A 27401-nucleotide genomic window follows, 5' to 3' on the forward strand; every position below is an offset into this window, starting at 1 on the left:
CTAGCAGAGGGACATAATTTTATGGTACAGTATACATCTCTGTAATGGAAGCAACACAGCAACATGACTGTTTATACCTGACTTTTCCTTGAATCCTCTGTCAAAAAGATCCAATAGGATTATACTTAAGAGTTCTGGTATAAAGACTCTTCTTTTTCATGTACTGCGTCCTTTTCTACTTATTGCATTACATTGCAAACACAGCATGACACTACTAAAATACTTTTTAGAAATTTAGATGGCACTCTTTATAAAGTGTTGATGTGCATCTTACATATGCACTCATTTTTACTTGGGATTTAGATTGCGCTCTTTATAAAGAGTTGTGCATCCTTACATATGCCCTCATTTTAACTTGGAATATTTTCAGAGTTGCAGATGCTTGTTACATTCCTGCTATAGGGAAGAATTTTCAATTGCTATGCTAGATCTTTGTGCCATGTTTGTAAAATGTTCTAACTGTCCCCCCTCCAAATACCATTTACATAAAAAAAAAAAAAGTATGCATAATTGTTTGAAGGCCTAACCTACTCAACAGATGGACAACAACAACAAAATTCCTCTGCTCTTCTCTGTAGCATTTCCATTTTTTTTAATTTTGGAGAATATTCTGTTGTAATGACAAAATAAAAACTATTACATTACTCATATGGCTGCTGATAAGAACACAGCAACAACTGATACATCTGAACGCTGCTAGACAAAGAATTGAGATTGATTGATTTACCAGTTTCATAGCTCACTGAACTCAGTATATTCTGGAAGGCTTACAGCACATTAACATTACAAAAACTACAACAGAAACACATCCAATTGATGAAAAACAACAGTAATAATAATAATTCTGTAAGATGGATACTAATAAAATTTATTTACAGTTGAAGGCTCATTGAAATTAAGCTGTCTAAAAATTACAAGGGAATAAGCTTTACAGACTTCTAGGCTAGAGTGCGAGGGCTCCCATAAGGAAGACCTCTTGCCTCAGCCATATGACCCTCACTCCAGAGAGAGGGAAAACTCTTTAACAGATCTTTAGATGTTCTCATTGGATATGCATATTCAATTCTCTTCTATACTTCTTTCTAAAGACAGGTAAACAAGTAACTAATCAGTAACTATTCCTTTGAGAACCAGATTTGTACAGTGGTTAAAGGCATTGGGATAGAAACTGAGAGACTCCAAGTTCTAGTCCTAGCTTCGAATGAAAACCACCTGGGTGACTCTGGACCAGGACCTTTCTCTCAGCTATATGACGAAGGCAAACCACTCTGAAAAACCACGCCAAGAAAACTACAGGACCTTGTCTATGCAGTCACTAGAAGCCAAGATTGACTCAAAGGCACAAACATACACAAAAACTATTCCTTAAAACATCAGTTTTGTATTTTAAAGTTACCTAGATTTAATAAAGACCTTTTGGGAGACTGGATTTTAGACTTGTTTTGGCAGCAACGCATGTTTTGATATGAATCTATTAAGACATATTAAGAGTCTAGAGGCCTTCTCTGCTTTAACTTTAATTCAGCTTCCATCACTAAGCAACATAGCATGCAACTTAGCCACGGAGATTCTAGCACTTCTCGCTGTCACATGGTCGCCCTGTGTAACTTCCTGCTGGCTTCCCCACTGACTTTGTAAGAAGGTAGCAAAGACAGTCGCAAATGGCAATCACGTGACCATGGGGATGAGTATATAATTATGGTAACTGATTATAAGTACCATTTTAGCTCCATTATAAATTCAAACAGTTGCTGAACAACTGGTCATTACGTGAAAGCCATCTGTATATTTTTTCAAGGCCAATTCACACATGACATTTCTCGATCAGTTGAAAAATTGCCAAAATGGCTTTAGTAAGACACCATTCCTCGTGTAGTCATAATTTGTTACCATAATATGTTCATATACACAGGCAACCATCTTAAAAAGCTCTTGTATTTTGCCTATTTTAACCAAATGTATCTGTGTCTGATTCATTAGATTCCTCACTGCACCCTGAGCAACTTCACATTCACCATGTATTTATTTCTGTTCCAGTTTGGTAGACATTTAGCTCCACAAGTCTTGACAGCCCAGAGCCATTCTCTGCTGATGTTCACATGCCTTTCTATATCCTTACATTTTACTAGATGCCCATGTGGTTAGCAATCGCAACAGACATAGGATTTAATTTTAACTGAAATATTATGTAGAGGTGAATTTCTTGTCTTTTTTTTACTTTAGCTTCATTATATCTTATTCTGTCATTCAAAACCACAAAACTGCCAGACCCAAATAACCAGGAATAGGAGTTGTGTTCAAAGCACTAAGAGTTTACTCTTGCCACCTATACTCAAGAATTTGAGAACTAATGGTCCAAGCTAATTTGGAACTAGATAAGGGTCAATGGAATTCATGTGAGGTAGGACTTGGGTCTCTTGTGGCTGCACAATGACTCCAAACTGATTATACATTTAACTCTGACCTCTAGCTCAGCCTGCTCATCCCTCTAGAAAAGGTACTATAAAATGTACCATAAAATGTGTATAAAATAATAAAATAAAATAATAAAATGTTAAATTAGAACCTGGCTTGTTTTACCCATAAGGAAGTTTTTGCCCACAACCCACTTTTTTATAATACGTTTTCAAACGCAAAATAAGGCAACATTAACAGTTTGAGAACAAAATAATACCATGCTTCTCTTGTCAGCCTTTTTAAAAAATTACCTTTCTTCTTTGTCCAAAGTTTTCTTCTCTGCTGGACTAATCTTTTTGGGTGGCACCGTTGGAGTTACTCTTCTACATATTTCTTCAATGATGTGTTTGTTTAATCTACTTTGAAAAGCAGCTTTTAATAAAATCCTTTCTACAGCAGTCATTCCATCGCCATGAAAATATTTTGGGTTTTCATGATGAATTGAAGTATCCATGTCATCCAACCAAGGAGGATAGTAGGAGTTCTGCTTGCCTGACAGTTTATGGTGAAGCTTAATAAGCAAAGACAATATGCTTTCTTTGATTTCTAAAATAGCTGTTGTTAATTGGGGAGTTGCACCAGGAGCAGACCATTTCATTGAAGACTTCGGTCGAACAGCCTGACTGGCTTCAGTAGTATTGCGATTAATTATCTCCTGAAATTTCTTTCGACGCTCTGCAACCAAACTGAACACTTGTGCAGTCCCTGAATTCTTAAAAGGAAAACATAAACACTGCATTAGATGCAAAACTTTTTGTAAAACATTTTAGCAGCAACAGCAAAACATATCAAAAGGATTCTTATCTGTTATTTTAGTTTAATCTAAAATACAATGAAACTGATAATTGAAAAATACTGTAATATTACATACCCCTTTACATATAATGTTCATATATAATGTTGAACCATAATGTGGTATGCTTGTGCTTGGTTTTGCATAGAATGGAAATTCTATGTTCTGTACAAGTTCTATATGAAGTTGTAACAGTTTAGCAGTGTGTGTGAATCAAGCCATAATAGCTTGTTAAACAATGCTTAACAAAATTAAATTTCAAAAATGCTAGCTAAGCATTATATGCAAATGCAACCTAAATGAATGACATGTTCTGTAAGGTTAAAATGTACATAAGTCTCCACTGCTACACCAGATAACGCAATAGAGTTGGTGATGGGCAAAGTAAAGAGGAACAGAGAAGTCTGAGAACTGTGAATGAGAAGTTCTTAAACTGTCTTGTAGGGTTCCCTCCCCAGCTGTCTTTCTCCTTCACAGCTGGAAAAAAACAGAATGAAATAATCAACTAAGATTAAGCAAAGAAATGAAGTTGGGATGGAACAAGCCACAAATACTACAAAAGGAGATTCATAAGACAACTTCAAACCATGATTTCAAATTAAGGTATGCTGGCAGTATAAAGTTAGTTCACTTCAGCGGGTTACAATATAATAAGCATGAGTTAAGCCAAATTAACAATAGAATACTAATATATTTCAAACTGAACTTTTGGGAAATAATAAACTCAGTTTATTCTTATATAAGTACCAGAATGTATGTTTAATCAGTTTTTTAAAATCCAAAAGTAAGATTCTAGAACTTCTCTTATTGTGAACATTTTTTATCAATTAATGGTCTAACATTTATAGAAGGGGAGCACAAATAACATTTTTTTCTTCCTTAAAAAGCAATCACTAACAACTGCACATTTAATACTCCAAAATATTTGGAATGCTTAAGAAAAATTCTAGTGATGATGCGAAGAATCATACTCCACACTATATATTTCAGAAGAAGTTGTACGTCATAGTAATATGAGCTTATTGCAACTCTTAAAAAACTAAAGTAGGATACCTACTTTCTATTAGTAGGTTTTTTTAATCATAATCTCAATTCTAATAAAATATAAGAATGCATGTTCATTTTACATAATAGATTATGGCTTCAGACTTTTTCCATCTCAGAGGTAGCAACCTAATTATGAATCAGTTATAAAGCATTTAAACAAAATAATATGTTCATGAACATGAGTAATTTTTCAACTCAAATTATTTTTAACAGTACCAGAAGCCTAAGTTTACTGAGAAAAGGGGAAACTAAACAGCAAAATTATTAAATATTAGCAATACTTCAAGCAAAAATTCACACATATCAAAAGAAAGCAAGCTGGCATATATTCCATTAACAGGTTACTTACTATTTCTGGCAGCTCGCATATTGAATTTAAGACCAAACTAAAGAATTACACTCATATATCTTAATACATATATAACACAATCATAAGAATATTTCAAGGGCTACTGTGTCTCAATGTTTTGAAACGAATATGGAAGTGCCATAATGTTAGGGTCAGCATAGTTAAGGCAACATTGCATTAGGTTTAAAAAATACACACAAATCTACCTCTCTCTGGAGTCCTTTAGAGCGCCTTGGGTTCTGATAAGTTGGAGGAAAAAGGAGGCTATTAAAAACCCTTTAGAATCATATTGCTAAATACTAGATATGTAAACAGTGACAGAGAAAAATATTTTTTAAGCAAAACTTACTTGAACTCCCTATAAAAAGATAAAAACCTATGTTGAACTTAAACATCTAAAATTACCACAGTAAGAAAAAATAAATAAATAGAGGTTACAACTTTACCTGAGAGGTTGCTAAGCCATCAGAGCTTGTACTTGCAGGCGGTTCTCTTTTCACCTCTGGTGCTGTCTCTGGTACTCGTACCCGCACATAGTTAATAAAGTGACGCATGTTCGACACCAAATTATTCCCTGGAAACCAGCTATCATGGCAGCGTTCATGGCCTCCCATGGAATCCTAGTATATCAAGCATAACACATGAAACTGATGATCAACACTGTAGGATTCAATTAGCACAAATAGTAAATATATAAAAATTAATATCAATTTCAGTATGTAAAAAAAAAATCTAGTTCTCTATTTAACCATATAACTAGTTTAATAGCAATAAAAATAAAGACCAATATCTTTTGAGGGGGGAACGTATGTTCAAGATAGAATAGAATTTATACTTATTCATGCTGTGCAAAACATTTGGGGAGACATTCTTGGAGTGGATATGTCACCCAAGGGCTTATCGTGGCTACTTCAAAAGTTTTGAGAATTGTCCAGGATGTGCTTCTCTTGGGATTGCTAACCAAGTGAAGTCCCCAAATGGGTTGCATGACCCTAACATGTATCATCTCACTTTACAAAGTACTCAGAAAACCTGGCCACATAATACTTTTACTACATTCCAGGGTCACATTATTATCATGGATTTTTCTTTTATCTTATCGTGAATATTATATCTTAGCATTTTATATGTCCCAGATTATTGTGATATGTTCAATACACTATTTTTAAAAATATCCTAATCTACTATTATACATAAATGGAATGTCAAAAAAATTTAAGATAGCAATCCTATGGAATTCATGCTTCCATATACCAAGGTCAGCAATACATGTTCTTTGTAACCCTTCAAAGAGATTTGTGATTTATTGCTATTCCTATACTATGCCTGGTAAGTGAAGAAGAAATAACTTGCACAAGATTAGCTTGGCTAAAATACTCATTTTAACTGACATGTTATATTACTTTTCCTTTGAGCTCACCTTCACCCTTTAAATCCATCTATCTTTACTCAACGAGAGAAACATATAAATCTCTAAAAATAAAAGCATCACAAAGGCATATACTAGTATATATTGGAGATTTTTCATGTTGCATTAATAGAACTAAAATCACATCATACATACATACAAACAAGGTATTAGCAGATGTGGGGTAGCCCCAATTTTTACAAATGGCACCATTTTGTAGGAATGATTAAAAATTATCCCATAATAATTCGGTAACATAGAATATAGAATCTATAGAGAATATAGGTTGACTTGAATGGGGATAATCAATAAAAGTGGCAGAAGAAAACAGAATGGAATGGCTGGAACAGGAAAATGTATACAGGAAGGAAGGAAGGAAGGAAGGAAGGAAGGAAGGAAGGAAGGAAGGAAGGAAGGAAGGAAGGAAGGAAGGAATATTGTAAAAATTTTTGTGTATCGGTAGGACACTTTCACATTCACATTTAACAATTATTTTTAAGATACCTTCACAATTGAAGATTTAATTTCTCAATAAGAGAACTTAAATCTCATGCAACTGGAACTGAGTTTACAGTACAGGTACAGGAGAAAACCTATAAATGGATGAAGAAATACATACTCAGTAGGCAGGAAATATGGCAGAATATAAAAAGAAAGGGAAATTGGAGAAAAATGGTGTGGAGTAGCTAGAAGCCTGAAAAAAGCACAACATTGTACCATTTCAATGCAAAGCTCATTTGTTTTCTATCTAAAATGCTTTAATTAGCACTTACTTCTTCATCAGATTCCTGCTCAGAAGAATTCTCTAGTCCCAATTCAATCAAATATAAAACCATGCAAAGGACATGTTCTGACAAATTTTGATGATCCATTAAAATCTATGACAAAATAAAGAAACACATTTTTTTTTACTCTCTATAAACTTTTTCAATTTAGAATTCAGGGGAATAAAAACTTCCCATTCAAAATTCAATAACTGAATATATGAATGAATGTTACAAGAAACCTCAGCCACAACCGGAAAAATCCTTTTATAAGAATATTTTTTTTAAAAGAACTGAAAAAGTACATACATACTAGTAAGCTTAAATATATGTACTTGTGTTCAATTTTTCCTTTGGAAATACAATAAAAAAGAGGAAAATATATAAAAGTTTTGTATTGCATTGTATTGTGTGTAATAAAAACAATATTTTTTACACAAAACTTAAAACAATGTTGAAAGTAATTTTTAGTTTCAAATTCTTTATCCCAGCCTTTCCAATAGTACCTTGTAGAGCAGAGTAAACAGTACAATGTGTAAAGTTTTGCAATGCAAGAGTTTCATGAGTCCTTTATAACTTGGGTGCAAATGTGTTCGTTTCTTGTATGGAGGCCAAGGATTTCCATGGACTTTTCCACTTTGTTTTAAACTGTAAAAGACAGAAATTCTACATTAAATATTCTTTACCCATAAAAATGAACATTAACTATTCACTTGAATTTGGATCACTTTTTAAGCTAAGGATACAATAGCTGGAGGGAAAAAAGGAATAGAAGACTAAGGAAAGAAGAAACTCAAAAGGTTGACTTCCAATCTGATTTTACTTCGCCTGAAGGAACACATTATTCAATTCACTAAAAAATGAAAAGGTTATATATTTGTGAAATATGGCAGGTGATACATCATTTTGACATATCATTTCTAAAAACCAAAGAAATAAAAACAGACCAAATCTAGCTCAGAACTATGCATTTCATAATATTTTTGCAGTATACAAAAAGTATATATATAACTGCTATGTAGCACCCTAATAAGGGATAACTTGTCATAATCTGTAAATAAAGCAGTTTTTCCCTGGCTAAATTGAAACTGTATATAAATATTGATCAGATTTTAGAGCTTATCCACACCAATGGATTTTCTCTTGACTATATTCCATGCACAATTGATTCCATATACAATATTGAGTCCTGCATATATTCACAGATTATTTCTCTGGTACTTGGTTTGAACACAAGAAATATCCCATTATATTTAGAAGCAGCTTGCAATTCACCCAGACTGGGGACTAACATAATATAGAAAACCATAATTATTGTTACTATTTCTGATGCAACGTGTCTGCTACCAACAAACCAGTGTTAACAGATCAATTAAAAGTTCAGCCATTAGCTGAAGATGGCCAGTTTTAACTGATAACTCTATATGAAAGGAAAGGGGTTTTTTTGCCTCCTTTAATTTTTTTTATAAGGCACGTAAACAGTAAATTAATTAATTCAGAGAGAGGGAGGGAGAGGGAGGGGGGAGGGGGGAGGAGGAGGGAGGGAGGGAGGGGGAGAGGGAGAGGGAGAGGGAGAGGGAGAGGGAGAGGGAGGGAGGGAGAGAGAGAGAGAGAGAGAGAGAGAGAGAGAGAGAGAGAGAGAGAGATTCCAAATAGTCAAAAGCTTCCTATTTCTGTTATATAACAGTCTTCCTTTTTATGACTCAGAATATATTCCACTTACAATGCAGTATATCTATCCATTGCAGATTGTACATCTCTGCGATAAACAGTTCGGAGAATTACCATGACTGGATCGAATTCCTCATCCCAAATCTCAGCTGTTAGAAAGAGTCAGAACATATTTAATATTAAATTATGAATATTTTATTGTTATAATTTTATAATTCATAATGAGCACAAATTCATAATTTAATTGTGTGTGTGTGTGTGTGTGTATTTATGTATTTATGCACTTTGTCATAATCTCCACTATCACAACCTTCCTTCCCTAAGATTAAAACTGAGCAATATTATTCATTATATTGTTTTTTTACACATAAAAAGTCACCATACTGTTTCTTTAAATCAAGTGATTAAGAAAGGGAAAGCACATATCATTCAAACATACTGTACATCATATAATTAAAACTATGTAACTGGTGTTAAAAATGAAACAGAAGTATTTCTGAACTTTTTAGTGTGCTTGAAATAAGTTGCAAATGTACAGTATATTAATATATTTTATCCTACCTTTAGGTGTATACATTCCTTGCTGCATGGAACCCCCTGCCTCAAATACAGGGGCTTTAAAATCAGCCACAGCAGACAGCATTGATTCAAAACTTAAACTTCCGGGAATAATGCCACTTTTAGGATTAGGATTTTCTGGGATGTTATTGTTTGGTTAAGACAATAGCAATCATTAAGAAGATCTTTTCTGTAGCAAGGTTTGCTATAAACATTGTATTTACAACTGTTCAGAGGGAAAAACCTATTAACATTATCTTGTGAAAATGCTGAATTTCACCACAAGAGGTCTCTATTAAATCATTAACATTTGAATCACACTCTAATTTTACATTTTAGTCTTTTGAGGATTATAGGAATTAAATTTGTAGTACATCTTTAAATAGCAACATTTACATTGCTAGAAGAATAATGATATACTGCACTCTTCTGGTTCTTTGTATACATTGCATAACTTTTAAACAGATTTATGTTTCAAACTGTCAATTACATAAGATATATGCTTATTTGTCCTGGTTCCCTCTATTCCTACACAGAATCCAGGGCCCAACGAAGACAAGGCACTTTACCTAAATGCCAAAATAAATACAGGTTTTAAATCTTGTGTCACTTCTTTAGAAACAAACTGTAAAAGAAGCGAGGATAAAGTGTGATCGATTTCTTACATCAAAACTAGAAAAACTTGCCTTGCTGATAGTATTTTGCCAACCTGATAATACAACAAAAGTTTAAACTTTATTCCAAGGTTGATGTGATTTTGTATGTAAAGCTTAGCCATAAATAAGGATTAACCTGATATGGCTAACACAAGTTCAAAATAGTTTTATTTGTAAAACAAATGGAAGGAAAATGCAACAGAATGCCTGAAATAATAAATCAAATAATTTCATATAATACAAGGATATAAGGTCCAGTAGAGAACTATGAGTTCTGTCATTCATGCAGAGCTGAGCTACCATTTCGGCTCTTAAAATCTCATCATCTGTCATCCCTAGAAAATTGATAGGAAAATTAATATACTCAAAATCTAAGAAATAAAAGATTTGTGTTTACTATACAACTTTCCAACTAAATGATAAACCTGTTTAAATGGCCTAAAGTATATTGAAGAAATCCAAATATAATACATGATCTTACAAGCCCAGTTCTATGTAAGAGACCTTAATTAGACACTGAGTCCCATTGAGTTATTTAGGCTTATATAAAATGCATAGTAAATTAACATTCTCCTCAATCTGATGCTAACATCAGATTGATGTTCAACAACAACAACAACAACAACAAAGGGGGGGGGGACCTACTTAGCCAGTGGGAAATTATCTCCAGATTTTAAATTCAAGTTACTATGGCATTGTATAGTTAATACATTATATAATTATTGACTTAAAAAAAAAAACCTCACACACAGTATTTTTTAAAAAAATAGAAACTTAAAAAGCAACTGTTACCAAGCTTGGGACTTTGAAGTTGAGTTTCTTATCATAGGTATATTTATTGCTCCTTTTGTTATGATGCTTTTTACCTGTTTTCATTCTTTGTTAGTGGCCAAGATTCATATATTTCAGATGGTAGTGATATAAATTGAATAAATAAACTGATCACATGTGCAATTACAATGTTTTTTAATTTTGTGTTAACTTTCTGTTTACATATATTTTAGTTCTTAAAAAATAGTTTCTATCCCACCCTCATTATGCTGGTACCCTGACCGTAATAAAAATTTGATTGAACTATCCAAACAATTAACTTTTATCTATTAACAATAAATCCCCACGAGTCACAATACTTCAAAAGTATTGAAGTATTTATGAATACAGCATATACAATATAAGAATACAATCTGATGCAAATGCATCTGATCATTTGCTCCAACATAAGCTTGAATTTCGTTAAATCATCAGAAATGAACTGTTTCCTTAATAAAGAAAAGGAAAGATAAAAAGCTGAAGTAAAGAGCAAACGCTAACCATTTTGCCATTACTGATCATTTTTCCAATTGACACTAGATTTCACCCTTCCATGGAAATAAGCAGGACAAGAAAAGCCAAAGCTTTTTTTTTTAGTTTGGAGTTGGGATATAACAGAATAAACCTAATGCTAACTTTAGCCCTACAATCTAGCTAAAGTTTGGAGAATAGACCCCTCCCCCATTGCCAAACCAGAAAGAAATGTTGGTTCTGGTTAATTGTGTTGTGCTCGGCAGGGGTAACTAGAGTCTACCTAGCTGTAAAATAAACTAACATCTTCTCTTCTAGAGATGAAAGAAAAGTTGGCTGTTTTGTTGCAAGCACCCTGGAGACTTCAAAGGTCTCAATCAATAACAAAACAAACTAAGTAAGGAGAACCAGATTGTTTTCTCAGGATGTCCAAGCAAAGTCAAGAAATACTTCCATCTTTATCCCTAACAGAGACTGTTGAAAATAGTGAACTAAATGAAATAACTGATTTGATGTAGTATTTATTTATAGAAGTTTATTGACCGCCCATCTTACCACAAGGTTAACTCTGGGCAGCTTACAATCATGAAAGATAAATATAAATATACCGTATTTTCCGGCGTATAAGACGACTTTTTAACACATGAAAATCTTCTCAAAAGTCGGGGGTCATCTTATACGCCGGGTGTCGTTCTCCTGTAACCAGGCAGACCAGCCCGAAAGGCTCTGACGAGCCAAGCTCTGATCATCCCACCTGAGTTGCCTGCTAATCAGGCAACTCAGCTGGGATCGCCAGAGCCATGTAAAAGGAAAAAAGTTTTCCCCCTCCAGCTTGCTTACCTTAGCTGCTAGTCGCAACGCTTGCCTTGCTTCGCTTGCCTGAATCCATTCCATCAGCAAGCAACTCCCTGCCTGCAATCAAGCAGGCAGGGAGTTGTGGACTTCAACTCCCAGAATTCCTCAGCCAGCAAAGCAAAGCTGGCTGAGGAATTCTGGGAGTTGAAGTCTACAAGTCTTAAAGTTGCCAAGGTTGGAGACCCCTGCTCTATTGGGTAAGTTTTTTTCCCCTTTGGGAGCTTTAAAAAAATAGTTAACTGGGGGTTTTTTTAGTTGTTCTTTTTTAGACCTAGCCATTTAAAGTTTAGGAAGTTTTAAATTTAGCTTTCATATAAAAATAAAAATAAAATAAAATAAAATAATATTTGTGCAGCTTTCTGAGATTTAGTGTGTTTCTGTAGTGTTTCACTCTAACGACACAAAATCTCACAAAGCTGTATATGGAATTTTGTAAAGTGTGAAAGTCGGGTTTTTGGGCTTTTTGTGGCTGTGTGAGGTTCCTGCTTGTTGCAGGGGCCATTTTGGGTCTAGCACAGCTGCTTTTACATTGTGGGTGAGCCAGTTGTGTTGTGTTGTGTGTGTGTAAAGTGTGAAAGTTGGTTTTTTGGGCTTTTTGTGGCTGTGTGAGGTTCCTGCTTGTTGCAAGGGCCATTTTGGGTCTAGCACAGCTGCTTTTACATTGTGGGTGAGCCAGTTGATGTTTTTTAATTTTTATTTGGTGTGCATTGGAAGAGGGGTAGTCTTATACAGTGAGTATAGCCCAAACCCTATATTTTAACAGGAAAAGTCAGGAGTCGTCTTATACGCCCAGTCGTCTTATACGCCGGAAAATACGGTACTAATAACCTAAATTAAAACAAGCCAATCGCTACGATCTAATTAAAGATGGGGAGGAGGGGCAGGTTGGGGGGAGATGTTAATCTGTTGTTAATCGATCAACCACCTCTACTGTGGTGTTCCCCCATTGGGGGCCCAAACTAGAATAAAGCAACTTTCTACAATTCCCCAGTTTCGTAAGTCTTTAACTAGAATAGGTAATAAAAGATTAAGGATCAAAACAATAACGCTACACATATTTACCTGGGAACTAGCCCCATGAAATATAACAGAACAGAACTTCGGCCAATGGGGCACTCAAATTAAGAATTACATGTTGGCTTCCTTAACTACGCCTTTAATATAGCAATCATTTGTAAAAAAAAAAAAAAAAACCAAATACAAATGTATATTTAACCAGGTTGCAAGAAATAAGAAAATTGTTACCAAATAGTTTGTACCTGTTGTTACTATTAGTTATCTACCCCCATCCCGATAATTTAAAATTCATTAAGGTCTATGTTACGCACACCTGCATAAATAAGCTGCTAAAAACTAAAGCATAGAAGAAAAGACTCCAAGTTCACCTAAATGTAAACGTAGACTTAAAAGAATGACAAGAAAGGTTAAAGCGCCTTCTAACATTGACCTCTCATGCTCCGAATCTAGCACTGTATTCTGATGTTGGGAAGCCATTGTTAAGAGATCAACCACTTTGAACCTATAGGGATAAAAAGGAAAACAAAGACAAATTCAGAAACATAAGAGTGTATGGGTTTGAAGAAACCTTTGAATTCATGCGACCCAAAAATCTATTCTTGCTAACAACTTGAGAGGGTTATGAAGCTATAGAAAATCCTGCCATCATACCCTATACATTGTATAAAGAATTAGGCCCCAAACAACGGTATTAGCTTAATTTGCAAGCTTTCAGATCAGCATCCATTTTATGCTTCTTGGACCTATCTTGTATTTTTCCCCATTGTACTCTACAGAAAATGGAACTCAGCCGATATACCTTGAAGGTTTCCTCCAATTTGGTGTGAATAGGGCAAGTAAATATTCCTAACATCTATGAAGGCAAGAAAATCATGTAACTAAACTCTTGCTGATTTTCTCTCTTTAGCTTTTTGCCATTGCTAAGAGCAAGAAATTTGAGAGGAATCTCTATAAAGGTACCCTGAGCAAGAAAAAAAATCCAGCCTAGAAGAAGTTGGCTATATTGCTAAAGAAAATTATCAGTCAAAATAACATGTGCATTGGGATACATGCTTTCTACCAAACTAAGAGACACCTTCTGACCAGTGTACTATTTGATGTTTTGAGACATCCAAGTATGGGATACTGGTAGTTGTTGCTTACTCACTGTCTTGTTTAGTGATTGTTCAAAATTACTACTAGTGGTAAAAAAAGTGTGACCAATCTTTGCATTTATGACTGCAAAAGCATCCTGGTTATGTAATCACCATTTGGCCATTTCACAACCAGTGCACATTTACAACAGTCACGTAATTGCCATTTGTATGATTCGTAACCAGCTTATGAAAGCAGAGTTAATGGAGAATGTGGAAATAAAATTGCAAATTGTGGTAACGTAATGTCTCATTTAACATGGTAATTTACGTAATGATCAAATGGGAAATGATGTAAGTCCATCATGGTCATGTGATTTTCCATCTTAGTGACCTAGTGAGAGTTGCCCATGCCAATTGTGGTCAGTAAGTGAGAAATACTTCTATGTAGAACGTATGCAGGAATGTAGCCAACTCCACTAGGTTGTAAACAACCTACGGAGTCTGTATGGGAGAAAGAATCAATGACAAAGATTGACATCCAGAAGATCCTTTAGAGCAGGGTATCAAACTGGTGGTCAGTGGGCCGGATGCGTCATGCCCAGGCCACGTCCACCCCAGCTCTGCAAAGGGGAAAAATGTCATGAAACATCATGTGACAGCAACATGACGCCATGAGTTTGACACCCGTGCTTTAGAGGCATGAAGATCCAACATGCAGAGCTTGGTGGCTGTTAAATGGTTGCAGCCCTGCAAAACTCTAGTGAGGGGGGATTTGTGAGGAATGTTTATGAGATGGCTGCAACCATAGATTGACATGAGTTTCTGACTTAAGAAATTTCTTCTTGAGAATGGCCTTGGTTGTTGTTTTGACTGAAAAAAGTTCCATAAAATGGAAATCCCTTGATACATTATTTTTGTGCTACACCCAGAATGAATGAATAAATTCCTGACTGCAAAAAGGAAGAATGTGCTGATTTCTGATTATGTAAGTTTGAAAATAAGTAGGAGTTAAGTACAGGGTGACGCCTTAATAGAAGGCCGAAAAAGAATGTCAGCAGATGTACAGGTGTATGAGATGTGATTGACTGGGGAGGAGGAGGGCAGAGATATCCCTAGAGAACAATCAAGCAGATAAAGGCAGATAAAGAAACTCTAAAAGTATCCTCCCTAACTTATGAGACTGTAAAAAGAGACAGTGGGAGATTTGTACTTTCAGACTTGCAAGATTCTATTAAGGTAGCCTTAGATTAAAGCAGAATTAGCTCATTGGGTCGTGTTTCCTGTCTTGTCTATCTGGGAAGGCTGACAGAGATGTTCCCATTTGTTTTGTTTTCAATGGAGAAATAGCTTTCCAAATCTTCGTAATTATTTTCACTGTTATAGAAATATCCTTGCTAAACAGGCCTCTAGATGAATTATTTTCGTTTGAAAGATTTAATGAGAAATTATCTCTGTAAATCAGCATTTCTCCACTGGGGTTTCATGGAACTCCAGAGTTCTGTCAGAGATAGTGATTAGAAGAAAAAATTAAGATCATTTTTTTAAAAACCGTGCACCATGCAATGCTTAACACTCACAGTGGTGAGAATCTTTATCCACTGCAACTCAGCTGCCATCTTGATGCTTGTAATGTAATGTAATGTAATGTAATGTAATGTAATGTAATGTAATGTAATGTAATGTAATGTAATGTAATGTAATGTAGTTTAGGGAGCACTCTATTTTGAATGTTTCCAATTTGCCTAGATAGCTTCTGTCTTTTCCTCACATCTATACAGTTTACAATTTTAAGAATGCATATGGTGGACATATTAACTGGATGTATGTTTATTGTAAATTGGCTTTTTCTGTTTGTTGGTATACAAGCATAATAAATACACGTAGTTCTCAACTTACAACCACAATAGAGCCCAAAATTTATGTTGTTACGTGAGATTTTAATTTTAAGTGAATTTTGCCCCATTTCACGACCTTTCTAGCCACAGTTGTTAAGTGAATCATTGCAGTTAGTAGCACAATTATTAAGTGGATCTGGCTTCCCCATTGACTTTGCTTATCAGAAAGTCGCAAAAGCTATTCACGTGACCCCCGGACACTGCAACCATCATAACTATGAGTTCATTGTCAAGCATCCAAATTTTGATCATGTGACTACAGGGAGGTAATCGTCGTAAGTGTGAAAAACAGTCATAAGTCACTTTTTTCAATGCCGTTGTAGCTTTGAACTGTCACTAAATGAACTGTTATAAATCGAGGACTACCTGTAGATTATTTTTTATACAAAATAATAGCATCTTACCTTTCAAAAACTGAGGAAATAAAATAATCCGGGTCAAGTCGAGAAGCACAAACCTTCAGAGACAAACATACACATATGTTAGTTATCATATTCAATTATGTACTAACACTAAACGATGGAGTCAAAGAGAGCGTTGACCTACCTGTAACAGATAAATGTCAGGATCAATCATAGAATTACAGAAGTGAGACTGCACATATGTCATGGCTTGTCCTTTAATCTGCAGGCCATTCCTTACCCACATATTACTATGAATTTCAGAAAGGCTTGCCTACCAAATGTGGGGAAAAAAGGAAAACAATTTCCACATTATTATATTTTATAATATAGATAAACATGTGATCTATTGATGTTGTGTGTTATTTTTATTTTCTGAAAATGCATTCCTATATTGAGTTATACAGTTTTTGCAGCAGATCCCCATCATATTTGTTCTTGTTAGGACCACATATGTATACTATCTCAAGAAAGAAGCAACAAATTTAAGTTTCTAGTTTATGCTTTAGTGCAATGATTGCCATCTTCAGCTCCTAGAATAAATTTAAATATTCAATCAAATAAAGCAGTAGTCCTGATAGTACCTTGCCTATTTTTCTTGTATTTAATTTCCTTTGAAAATTTTCTCTTGCTTTTGTTCCTTGTAAACTTGCATTATCTAGCAATTTGTCTCTCTTTCCTGTGCTCCTTATGAACATAAATATAAATTGAAACCTAATAAAATAAAATGCTTTGACATAAGGACAAGAGTTTGATAAATACATTCAAGTTGGACAGGTAGAGTCATACATTCAGCTATAAAACAATTGCAATTTAGACTAAACAATTTAGTCTTCCGAGCTTTTGGACTCGTGCTGGAGCCCATCCTCAGGGAACTTCTCTCTAGCTGTTTTCTGTGTGATATTTATAGTGCCTGTTGTACCACACACAGAATAGCTCACACTCTGCTAGAGAGAAGTTCCCTGAGGATGGGCTCCAGTACAAGTCCAAAAACTTGGAAGACTAAAACTCTGGTTGTGATGACTGACCCAGACTGGATCCTGCAACATTATCCTGGGACATGTATATTTACCTTCATTCATATAAATCAATTGTTTCTAGTAAATCTTAGGCAAATTGAATACTCTGTCTATGAAATTTCATCAGTGATCACTATTTGACATCTCTCAAACATTTACATAATAGTATGCTGAGATAAGAAAAGATTTACCTGAATTTGAAGTGGATGAACCATTAGTTTCATCAACATCTCCTGGTCTGGAAGAAGAGAATCTAAATCTAGCTCTTGACATTTAACAGCCTATAAATAAAGTAAGTGCATATTTTATCCTCATGTAATCTACTTGTAAAATGCCCAATTTTACTCTGCAAAAATGATTTACCTACCTTACTCAAAAACATAGCATAGTAGCGATGCAATGGGAGATGAAATGTAACCTGATTAGGAGTAGGCTGCAAAAAAAGGATATTAGACTATTAATAAGAAATTCAATTTGGGGATTATGACAATTTTCTGGACTTGAGGAAACATTCATAGTCAGAACTCAATTTTGCCCTGAAAATCAAGGTCACTGAGTCCCCACTTATTAATGTTTTCTGAAACATTCAATTCATAAAATAAATGTATCTTTGAAGTAATCAGTAACATAAAAATGAATTTGAAGGGGAAATCTGATAATGGACAAGGATAAATGCCATGTAAGAATTTGAAAAAAAAAAAGCTTTGCAAGTGTATTTGTCATTTCTTTAGTAAAGATTCTTTACAAATCGTGCAATACAAGTCACAGCATCTTCTAAAAGGATCTATGGCAGGGGTCGGCAACCTTAAACACTCAAAGAGCCACAAAAGGCCCTAACCAGAAGCCCCTCGTTCAATTCTGGAGCCAACTGGAAGTCCGGTTCCCCCCACCATAGTTTCTCCTCCTAGTGCGGTGTCCTTTTTCCTCTACCTATCCTAACTGAAAGCTCTATCAATTGTGGAGCTGAGTGGCGACAGGGAGCCACAGCATAGGGATGAAAGAGCCACACGCGACTCCAGAGCCGCAGGTTGCCGACCCCTGATCTATGGCCTGCAATGTGTAATTGCTCCCTGCATAGATAGTCCACCAACTCTAATTACAAGCATATTACAGGTTTACTGAAATATTATGTTTTTAATTGAATATTGAGGATAAAAATCAACTAAATTTTAGCAAATCCCAATGAATTTATATTTTCACGTATTTGTGATGACAGAAAATTCTGAATTGCTCAGAAGAAATATCAAATGTGAACTGTTAACCAAGAAATGTAGGCTAAAGAAAAAAAAATCAGTACATTTAATTCCAAAATTATATGATAGTATTATATGGTATGATACGATTATTCAAATATCAAATTAAATGTGCAGGACATACCCACCTCATCTATAAAGTTGATTGCATCAAACCAATCCTGAAGTGCTTCTAGGCAGTATCTGACAACATTTCTTGTGTACTCTTGCGTCTCCTGAAGTGAATTACAAATATTGCACAGACTGAAAAAAACAAAGGCTTGTAGCTTTTCAAAGACGTAGTAAGGTAAATGGGAGGGCTGCAGCTTCCATGTTTCTTTTTTGTTCCCCTTAATGTGTCTTGGATTTACAGAGCTCCACTCATGGGAAGATTAAACAGAGAGGTGATTTTTTTTGCCATTACTTCTCACCTAACAGTGGCTGGAAAGGTTGCCCTCAAAAGGACGTTCTGTACACTACTGTAGATAGGGAGAGGGAATTCTCATGAAAACGAGAGGGGGGGCTCTCTGCTTCTCTCAATTCCTTCCATGAAGAGAAAGAGGATTTGCATTTAAAGGAAAGCCCAATGCCAATAGTAGAATCAAGGAAGAAAGCAAGAAAGTGTTACAGATTTCAGGAAAAATAAGAAAGAGTTATGCATTTTTCAGGAATACAGCACACTTGTTCTTCACACATGTTGGGAATTAGCCAATATTCCCATAAATTATATTCTCTCTTTACTTGGCTTGATTTTTTTAATAGTTGTGTCCAGTAGTGAAATGTAAAATTTGTTACTACCTGTTCTGGGGGTGTGGCTTGGTGGCGGAGGTAATGTGACTGTGTGGGTGTGGCCAACTTTTTTTTTTTTTACTTTTAAAAGCATTTTTTCTACAACCGTAAGAGGTTGCAGAAAAAAATGCTTTTAAAAGCCTCTGACAATCCCAGCTGAGCCGCGCGATCATCAGAGGCTTTTTTTTTTTACTTTTAAAAGCATTTTTTTGGCCGAAGAGGTTGTAGAAAAAATGCTTTTAAAAGTAAAAAAAAAAAAAGCCTCTGATGATCGCGCGGCTCAGCTGGGCATGGGGGGGGCGGGCAGGGATTTTTGCTACCGGTTCTCCGAACCACCCACCGCCATCGCTACCGGATCGGGCGATCCAGTCCGAACCGGGAGCATTTCACCCCTGGTTGTGTCTTATGGCCGAATAGCTCTTTCTGACCAGATATTCAGGCCAACTGGCATAAAATATTGTATTGGCCCAATGGATCACAAGACACAGTAGTTAACACAGGCTGATGTTTGATTTGACCCAACTGCATACTGCTTTTTAAAATATACAATCATAAAGATCCAGAAGAGAGAAAAAAAACATAGCTCAACTTACCCTGATTTTGCAATGTGACAGTAAGCCCCACATTGGTTGAGCACAGGCCTCAAGTTCAGCAGCAAAAGCAGCGTAGTACGTCTGGGATTCAAACTCAACATGTTCATTAAGTTCTCTTTTATTTAAATTCATGCCTTAAAAGATTGAGACATTGTACATTTTACCCATGAATAATAATGTGTTTTTCACACTATTCAATAAATCTACTGCTAGCTATTTACAAAAACTCCTGTAGGGATGCATTAAACAACAAAGTTAGTTGTCAAACATGTGTGGGATAAGCATTAAAAGCAAGGAAAATGGCCAAGCAGAAAATAAAAATTAGAATCCCTTTACAGATCATGTTCAGTGCAAGTGATCTTACAACAGTTGGAATACTGTTCTAATTGTAGTAACCAATTAACTTCATTAATTAAGTAATTTCAATTAATTTCAGTATCTGTAACTGAGCTTTTGAAAAAATAATCATTATAAACCCCCTCCATATGCTTTAAAACGTTTTGTCAAACTGCTTCTCTAATCAAAAATAATGTATATAATCAATGAAAGCATCACATACCTTGAAAAAATGACACAAAGTTCATCCATGTTACTAATAGCCTGTGATCTTCCAAAAATTTCTTAGCCACACTTTGATGCGAAAGGATATTAATAAAATCACTGACAAGTGGCCAGTAAGTATTGTTTTTTAACAGTGCTTCTCCACAGTTCACAACTACATGTAAACTGTTTTCCTCATCTAAAAGTAAAAGCAAATGTTAACAATTTGTTAAAAACGTAATAGTTACCATATTTTTTGGACTATAAGACGCACCAGACTATAAAACGCACCTTAATTTTGGGGGAGGAAAACAAGAAAAAAAGAATTCTGCCTCTGCCTACCAACATCAGGATGAGCAGCGTCCTCATTTCCACTCGGATTTTGATAACGAGCAGCACAGATCTTTTTATCCATTTAAAACAAACCCTATCACCTATGTGCATTTAACTGGAGTGAGTGGGATGGGGTGAGGGATGATTTTCATGGGGGCAGAAGAGGGACTTGGCACCGAAGGCTCCACTCCTGAGACGCCCCCGTCTTCCTACCTACAGCCGTAGGCGTTGAAAGCCTGGCTTTCTCGCAGCAAGGCCTGATAGAGACGCAGCACTTCAGTCCTCCTGGATGCTGCCATCTTGTAAACACGGTGCCGGGCTTCCCGGCAAGCCCCTGCGCCTCTGCTGCCTCAATCGGAGCCTGATTCTGCAAGCGGCCCGGGAAGCATGATGGTCGGGACTCATTTAGTGAAGCGGGGGATTCTGCTCTAGAGGCATAAGGCAAGGCAGCTCACCGCCTGGCCTGCCCCTTCTCCACGCGACCCAGGCGGAGGGCAGTTGGTTTCTGTTCCTGGCCCGGGAGACGGATCTGGCTAGGAGGAAAGAGAAGGTGACTCTGCGGAAAAGGAGGGTGAGGGCACGTGGCTTTGCGAATTGCATCGGGGAATTGGGGAGGAAACTGCTGCCGCCGCCCATTTCCCAACATGTGGAGACCGAAAATGCGATGTTTGTTTTTGGCAATCCCCGTCGCTTGAACAGTGGTTTTTGGGCAGTTCCAGGCAACAGGGATTGCCAAAAACGAGCATCGCGTTTTAGGTCTCCGCACGCTGGGAGATGGGTAGCGGAAGCAGTTAGGGTGCTGCTTGGAACCAGCCAAAAACTGCCGCCACTGCTTTTTCATGAGGGCGCGAGGCTCTGCGAATTGCATCGGGGAATCAGGGAGGAAAACACCGGAAAACGCAATGCATGGAGGTGATGCTCTTTTCCCTACCAGATTCCTCGATGCAATTCGCAGAGCCGCGCACCCTCCTCCTCCTCCTTTTCTGCAGATTCACCTTCTCTTTCCTCCTGGCCAGATCCGTCGCCCGGGCCAGGAGCAGAAGCCAACCGCTCTCCGCCTGGGTTATCTGGAGAACCGCCTTGCCTTACGCCTCTCATGCAGAAGCGCCCACGTCACCAAATGAGTCCCGACCTTCATGTTCCTGAGCCGCTTGCAGAATCAGGCTCCGACTGAGGCAGCAAAGGCGCAGGGGCTTGCCAGGAAGACCGGCACCTTGTTTACGAGATGGCAGCGTCCAGGAGGACTGAAGTGCTGCGTCTCTATCAGGCCTTGCTGCGAGAAAGCCAGGCTTTCAACACCTATGGCTATAGGTAGGAAGACGGGGGCGTCTCAGGAGTGGAGCGTTAAGTGCCAAGTTCTTCTTCTGCCCCCATGAAAATCATCCCTCACTCCATCCCACTCACTCCAGTTAAATGCGCGTAGGGTGATAGGGTTTGTTTTAAATGGATAAAAAGATCTGTGCTGCTCGTTATCAAAATCCAAGTAGCAATGAGGATGCCGCCGATCCCCCGCCCCCCCCACCTGGAACTGCCCGAAAACATGACGCATAGGGCTGAAAACGCCTGAAAGGTGGCGGAAGGTGGGTAGGCGGGGCTACATTCAGTGTATAAGACACACCCAGATTTTCACCGTCTTTTTTGGGGGAAAGGTGTGTCTTATACTCCGAAAAATACGGTAGATAAAAAGCTTTCTCTAGTAACAGTACAGAAATAAACCTCTTCATTATAGGATTTCTATATATATGTCAGTACCTTGTATAACAATGTCTTTCTCTTACTAGAAGCAGATTGATTTTTCAAGCCTCAGTAAAGAAAAGGAGACAAGAGTAGTATTATGGTTTCCAGGATGCAAAAAATAGTTCGATGGAAAAGGCTTAAGAACATTTACTTATTGAACTCTGAATATTTACATAATGAACTCTGTAACCACCTGTTATACCTAATTATATGAATAAAGAATCATAGATTCTATGAATAAAGAATCTTGGGTCTGTATGAACTGGAGGGTTTGGTTGCAGAGCGTATGGTCAGCTGCTTTCTTACCTTTCTTCCATAGGAGTCATCTGCATAATGTATTTATAGTTATCCTTCCTCACTCAATCAGAGTGGATGTTTCTGGATCAACCTTGTCATGAGGCTCCATATGGCTTCCTCACAGCAATTCTCTTTCCTCAGACCATCATGAGTAAGCTACATGGAATCTCATGACTGAGTGGACCCAGAGAATGACATTATGCCCGACTGAAGAGGAGAAGGAGCATATAGAGATAATCTGTATAGGTAACCTAACAGTAATTCTTATAAAATATCATTTACATATGTACAAAAGCCTGTCTGCCATTTTGTGCATGTGGAAAGTTCATCCAAAACAAGGCCAAATAGAGTATATGAAATACTTTATGTGTAGACTGAAGCCTGGTCTCCATTTACTATTTGCTGAGGTGGAAGACTGCAGAGAACAAGGCTACATATTCTAAATAACAAAAGTTATCTATGTATAATACCTAAATATATAAATTTATTTATAACTGTAAAATTTTACAAAGCATATACTACTGAAATGTAAAATAAAAGACTTAAAAATACCAGACTGCAAAAACTTGTTTTTAAAAATGTAAACATTTAAGGAATATAAATCCATATTTTCCTGAAAAAAAGAAAAAGAAAGGAAAAGTATGACTGGCACCAAAAATGGGGACTTCTCAGATGGGGCCTTGCTTAACTTTCTTATTGACACTACACCCATGCATTTGTGTAGTGCATCTGACCTCATTACTTATTTCTTTTACCATTAGTTTCCACTTGTTGCTAGTTGAACTTGCCAGTTTCAGTGACACTTTTTACTGCTAATGTTTAGGGACTCTAATACAGTGTCTTCTGCTTCTTTTCAAATGAGCTTTTTTATTGAAATACAATCCCCATCGTGGAGGCATTTCTATGTAAGTTCACTGAAGCTGTTAAAAGCCAGCTTTGGTAGTTGATTGTCAGATATTCTCAATGTGTGGCAGATCCACTTCCATCACCTAATTTATTATTTAATCTGAGATGATCCCTACTCTACACTTACTCTAGACCTCTTCGTTTCAGATCATTGATGGAAATTATATGCCAAAGATACAATAGAAACAGAGATGGAGAGCAGAACAGGAGAAAACGGGAGCAAAAGTAATCTCTCTGCCCACTTTCAAGAAGGAGACAATCACTGATGTATGGGAACACCAGAATTCCTTGAAAACTACATCTAACTAACAATGGGTCGTATATTCTTTATGAAAATGTGCTGCTATGAAGATTCCAAAATGAAGCACTTAAAATTGGCAATGAAGGTCCTCACGTATGAATAAAAGAAACTAACAAAGTTTGCATTGAATGTCTATGGAGATTCTCAGTCATCCAGGTCCTGGTTGTCCCAAAGGTGCTTTTTTTCAAGAGGCAACTGGACTTTCTGGTTTTTCTTTGAAGATGTTCAACTCAGAGCTGAAGAAGCTTCTTGGATGAGAAGTGAAACTTCTTCAAAGAAAAACCAGAAAGTCCAGTTGCCTCTTGAAAAAAGCACCTTTGGGATTTGAATTGAATGGCAACATAGAAGTGCATGTCAGAAAGATGTAAAAGTGAACCACATATTAAGGAGATCTAGGGAGACAGAAAATATACTGTTATCCTACTTCAGTATTGATAGAAGAACAATAGTAAATTCTCTTTGAACCAATCAATGAATGGGATAGATTTAATAGCATCTTTTCCAACATTACTTCAAATGAGAAAAGAGGGAGTAACTACAGTAGTCCATAGGGGTTCATGGCAAAACTTGACTTATCCTTGCTCGATGATGGCCAATATTCAGACATTGTCTCCAATAAATACTAGCAATCAGAGAAATGTTTGAGATGGTTCCCAAAAGCTATATTAGGATTGGTGATAGTAAGAGGTAGATTGCTGAAAGCAACATCTGAAAAAGTCCACAGGCCTTCTATATTCCTATCTGAAACAGTGTGAAGTGGACAATGCTGAGACAGAAGTTGCTATTGGTAATACTTTAGTAAAACATGGTTCTGCTTCTGGTATAGCAACTTCAGCAGGGGTGAAAAGGCATGGGCTATAGATATGAAGAAATATGATGAAAAAGAATGAGGTTGGATTACAGCCACACTTAGCCATAATCTTTTTTAATCCTATGCAGCTCATATCAGACTTCCGACAGAAGAAAATCCCTTCCCATCAAAGGAAATCTTCATAATTTGGTGATGTAAAGCTACTGCCAGGCTATTCATGGAAACCAGAGCTACCAGGTGTTTAAGATTTATAAAGGAAATGGGATAATAAGCTGTGCCTTCATGTATTTGTGCAGTGGACTAGAAAAGAATCCTTTTTACCTACTTAAAAGATTTAGCTAGAGAAGTTGGATCGTTTCACATGGGGCAGAACCCATTTGATTGAAAGTATAAATGTTATAACAGAACAGTATCCAAGTCTCTTAAATAACCTGAAAGCAACATGATGACCTCAACAAATGGTGGATTTCAATTTCCTTAATTCCACTCAGCATGGATCCAACAATTTTGAATAGCATTGTGAGAAAAATCATCATAAAGCGAGATACACACTCACCTTGTAACTCACTTTTAACAAGGCAACTCTCCATCATATACAGAAGGACAGTAACCATAATATCAAGCAGTTGGCATTCTTCTGTCACTTGACGTGCTAATTCCTCATTGCTGAATAGCTGGACACTAATGTGTACGATTCTGTTCGACATGGTATCAGATTCATGGCTTTTCTTCAGCGTTTTCATAATAAAAGCATAATGCTGCACAAATGTTTTAGTAAAAGCAATCTATAATGTAGAAAACAAGTTTTAGTGTTACAATTTGCTTTTTCATATATGTCACAATATGTATGTACTGTATGTATTATTCCAATTAATTTACACCAATCTGGCTAATTTTGAGAGGTTTATAAAAATCAAACATCGATAATAAAAACAATGACAACTCAAATACAATATCCACAGCACAATTTCTCAATGAAGACCACATACTGTAATTCATTCTATCCTTCAATTCCTACTTCAAAATAGTCAGATCTGACAAGCTTTTCAAAACGTCATAAGAAAAGGGGCCAACTTCACCTCAAAGGCCACCTGGTTGCATAGAATGGAAGTTATGATATCTAATTCTCTCATGGTCATGCGGGCAAGGAAAAACAACATATTGCTTGATAGCGAGATGAGCAGCATATAAATATGAGTAAAAATAAAATTTAAAAATACGTCAAATCTGAGTGTTAAAAAATAAAGGACAAGTGGAAAACACCACTGCTCAAAACTGGGAGCCAAATAGTCCACTATATTAGTGTGGAGTATAAAATAAAAAATACTTTAAAGTGTTTCTATATATGTATGTTGCAGATAATTTTTAGCTAAACACAACTGACACAACTTCAATATTTCAAGAGTCTCAAAACTCTTCATCTTACTGACCCCCTTCAAGAAGTTTCCAACTGTTCCCTGATCCCCTCCCTGTACTTATTATGCATGTATGAATATAATTAAATACTAATTTAATTGACAGAATTATGAAAAGTAGTAGTAATAATAATGAACTCCTTAGTCCCATTGACCCTTTGATTTTGATTACTTTGGGGGAACCTTATTGTATAAAGTACAAGATTAAACACAGCATATTTCTGCAAATTTCCATGCATGCTCACTATTTGCACGCAGTTCATTAGAAGTTCAAAATAACAATTAATACGACAGGTATTAATTTGGAAACACTTTCAGTATGCATTTTGTAGCAGCTCCTTTGGCTGAAATAATCGTTTCCAAATGTTTCCTATAGCCAGCTGAGTCTTTCTATTGTTGCATTTAGAGTTTATTCTTCCCCCCCCCCCAAAAAAATCTTTTTTGTAGAACTCTTCTACTGAAAAACATTCTTAGGTCTCTTTACATGCATTGTGTATTTGAGATCTCCGCAAAAATCTTCAATAAGCTCCAAGTATGGGGACTATGAGGCTTTTTCCAAAATCTTTACTTCTCTTTCCTGGAAGAGCTTCATGGTTGATTTGAAAGGAGGTTTTAGATCATTGTCTTGCTGAAATATCCAGCCTCTTTCCAGATTCAATTTCTTCAGTTTTAGGACCATTTTGAAGAGCAGCTCCACTGCAGTAATCTAGTTAGAAGATTACCAAAAAGTGGATAACAGTAACAACATTCTTTGCCCAGAAAGGCTCTTAATCGCGTATCTGCCTAAACTAATTAAAAGTGCCGTTCGCAGGGAAGATCTTCTAGTGACACTCAAATCTAACATTTCCAAATTGCAATTCTAATTCTTTACAGAAATATAACCCTTCCCCAAAGAATATTTTAATCGCTACCCAGTGAAGCAGCATAAACTACTCAGTAACAGAAAGTCCTACAAGGCAGAAAAACCTCTTCTCCTCTGCACTTATTGCATTTGCAGATTGCTGCCTAGCAGTTTTGTTCAGGGTTTGTCTGTTTATTTCTCCTTTGTTGTCCCCGCTCCCCTTTCGCCTTTAAGTCAATGTTGACTCCTAGCAACTACTTGGATTAAACTGTAGTTTTCTTGGCAAGATTTTCAGGACGATGTTCCCTCCTTCCTAGGGCTGAGAGAAAGTGACTGGCCCAAGGCCACCCAGTTGATTT

The 27401-nt window shown here is 36.5% G+C and overlaps 1 protein-coding gene across 1 annotated transcript in view; it reads right to left on the bottom strand.

The window, feature by feature from the left end:
* Positions 1-27401, bottom strand: part of UBR3 (ubiquitin protein ligase E3 component n-recognin 3) — a 116711-nt gene that overhangs the window by 63131 nt on the left and 26179 nt on the right. The window contains exons 8-23 of the mRNA XM_070937213.1: positions 25343-25571; positions 20421-20600; positions 19862-19995; positions 18629-18715; positions 17615-17680; positions 17439-17528; positions 16374-16502; positions 16232-16284; positions 13225-13358; positions 9953-10038; positions 9051-9192; positions 8542-8638; positions 7325-7466; positions 6828-6932; positions 5093-5266; positions 2709-3169 (exon numbers count right to left, since the gene is read on the bottom strand). Of these exons, the coding sequence (XP_070793314.1) occupies positions 2709-3169; positions 5093-5266; positions 6828-6932; positions 7325-7466; positions 8542-8638; positions 9051-9192; positions 9953-10038; positions 13225-13358; positions 16232-16284; positions 16374-16502; positions 17439-17528; positions 17615-17680; positions 18629-18715; positions 19862-19995; positions 20421-20600; positions 25343-25571 (2309 nt within the window). The remainder of the gene's footprint in view (positions 1-2708; positions 3170-5092; positions 5267-6827; positions 6933-7324; positions 7467-8541; positions 8639-9050; positions 9193-9952; positions 10039-13224; positions 13359-16231; positions 16285-16373; positions 16503-17438; positions 17529-17614; positions 17681-18628; positions 18716-19861; positions 19996-20420; positions 20601-25342; positions 25572-27401) is intronic.

The sequence above is a fragment of the Pituophis catenifer genome, unplaced genomic scaffold (genome assembly GCF_029215685.1).
Source record: "Pituophis catenifer annectens isolate HBS135680 unplaced genomic scaffold, rPitCat1.0.hap2 SCAF_1, whole genome shotgun sequence".
Lineage (NCBI taxonomy): Eukaryota > Metazoa > Chordata > Lepidosauria > Squamata > Colubridae > Pituophis > Pituophis catenifer.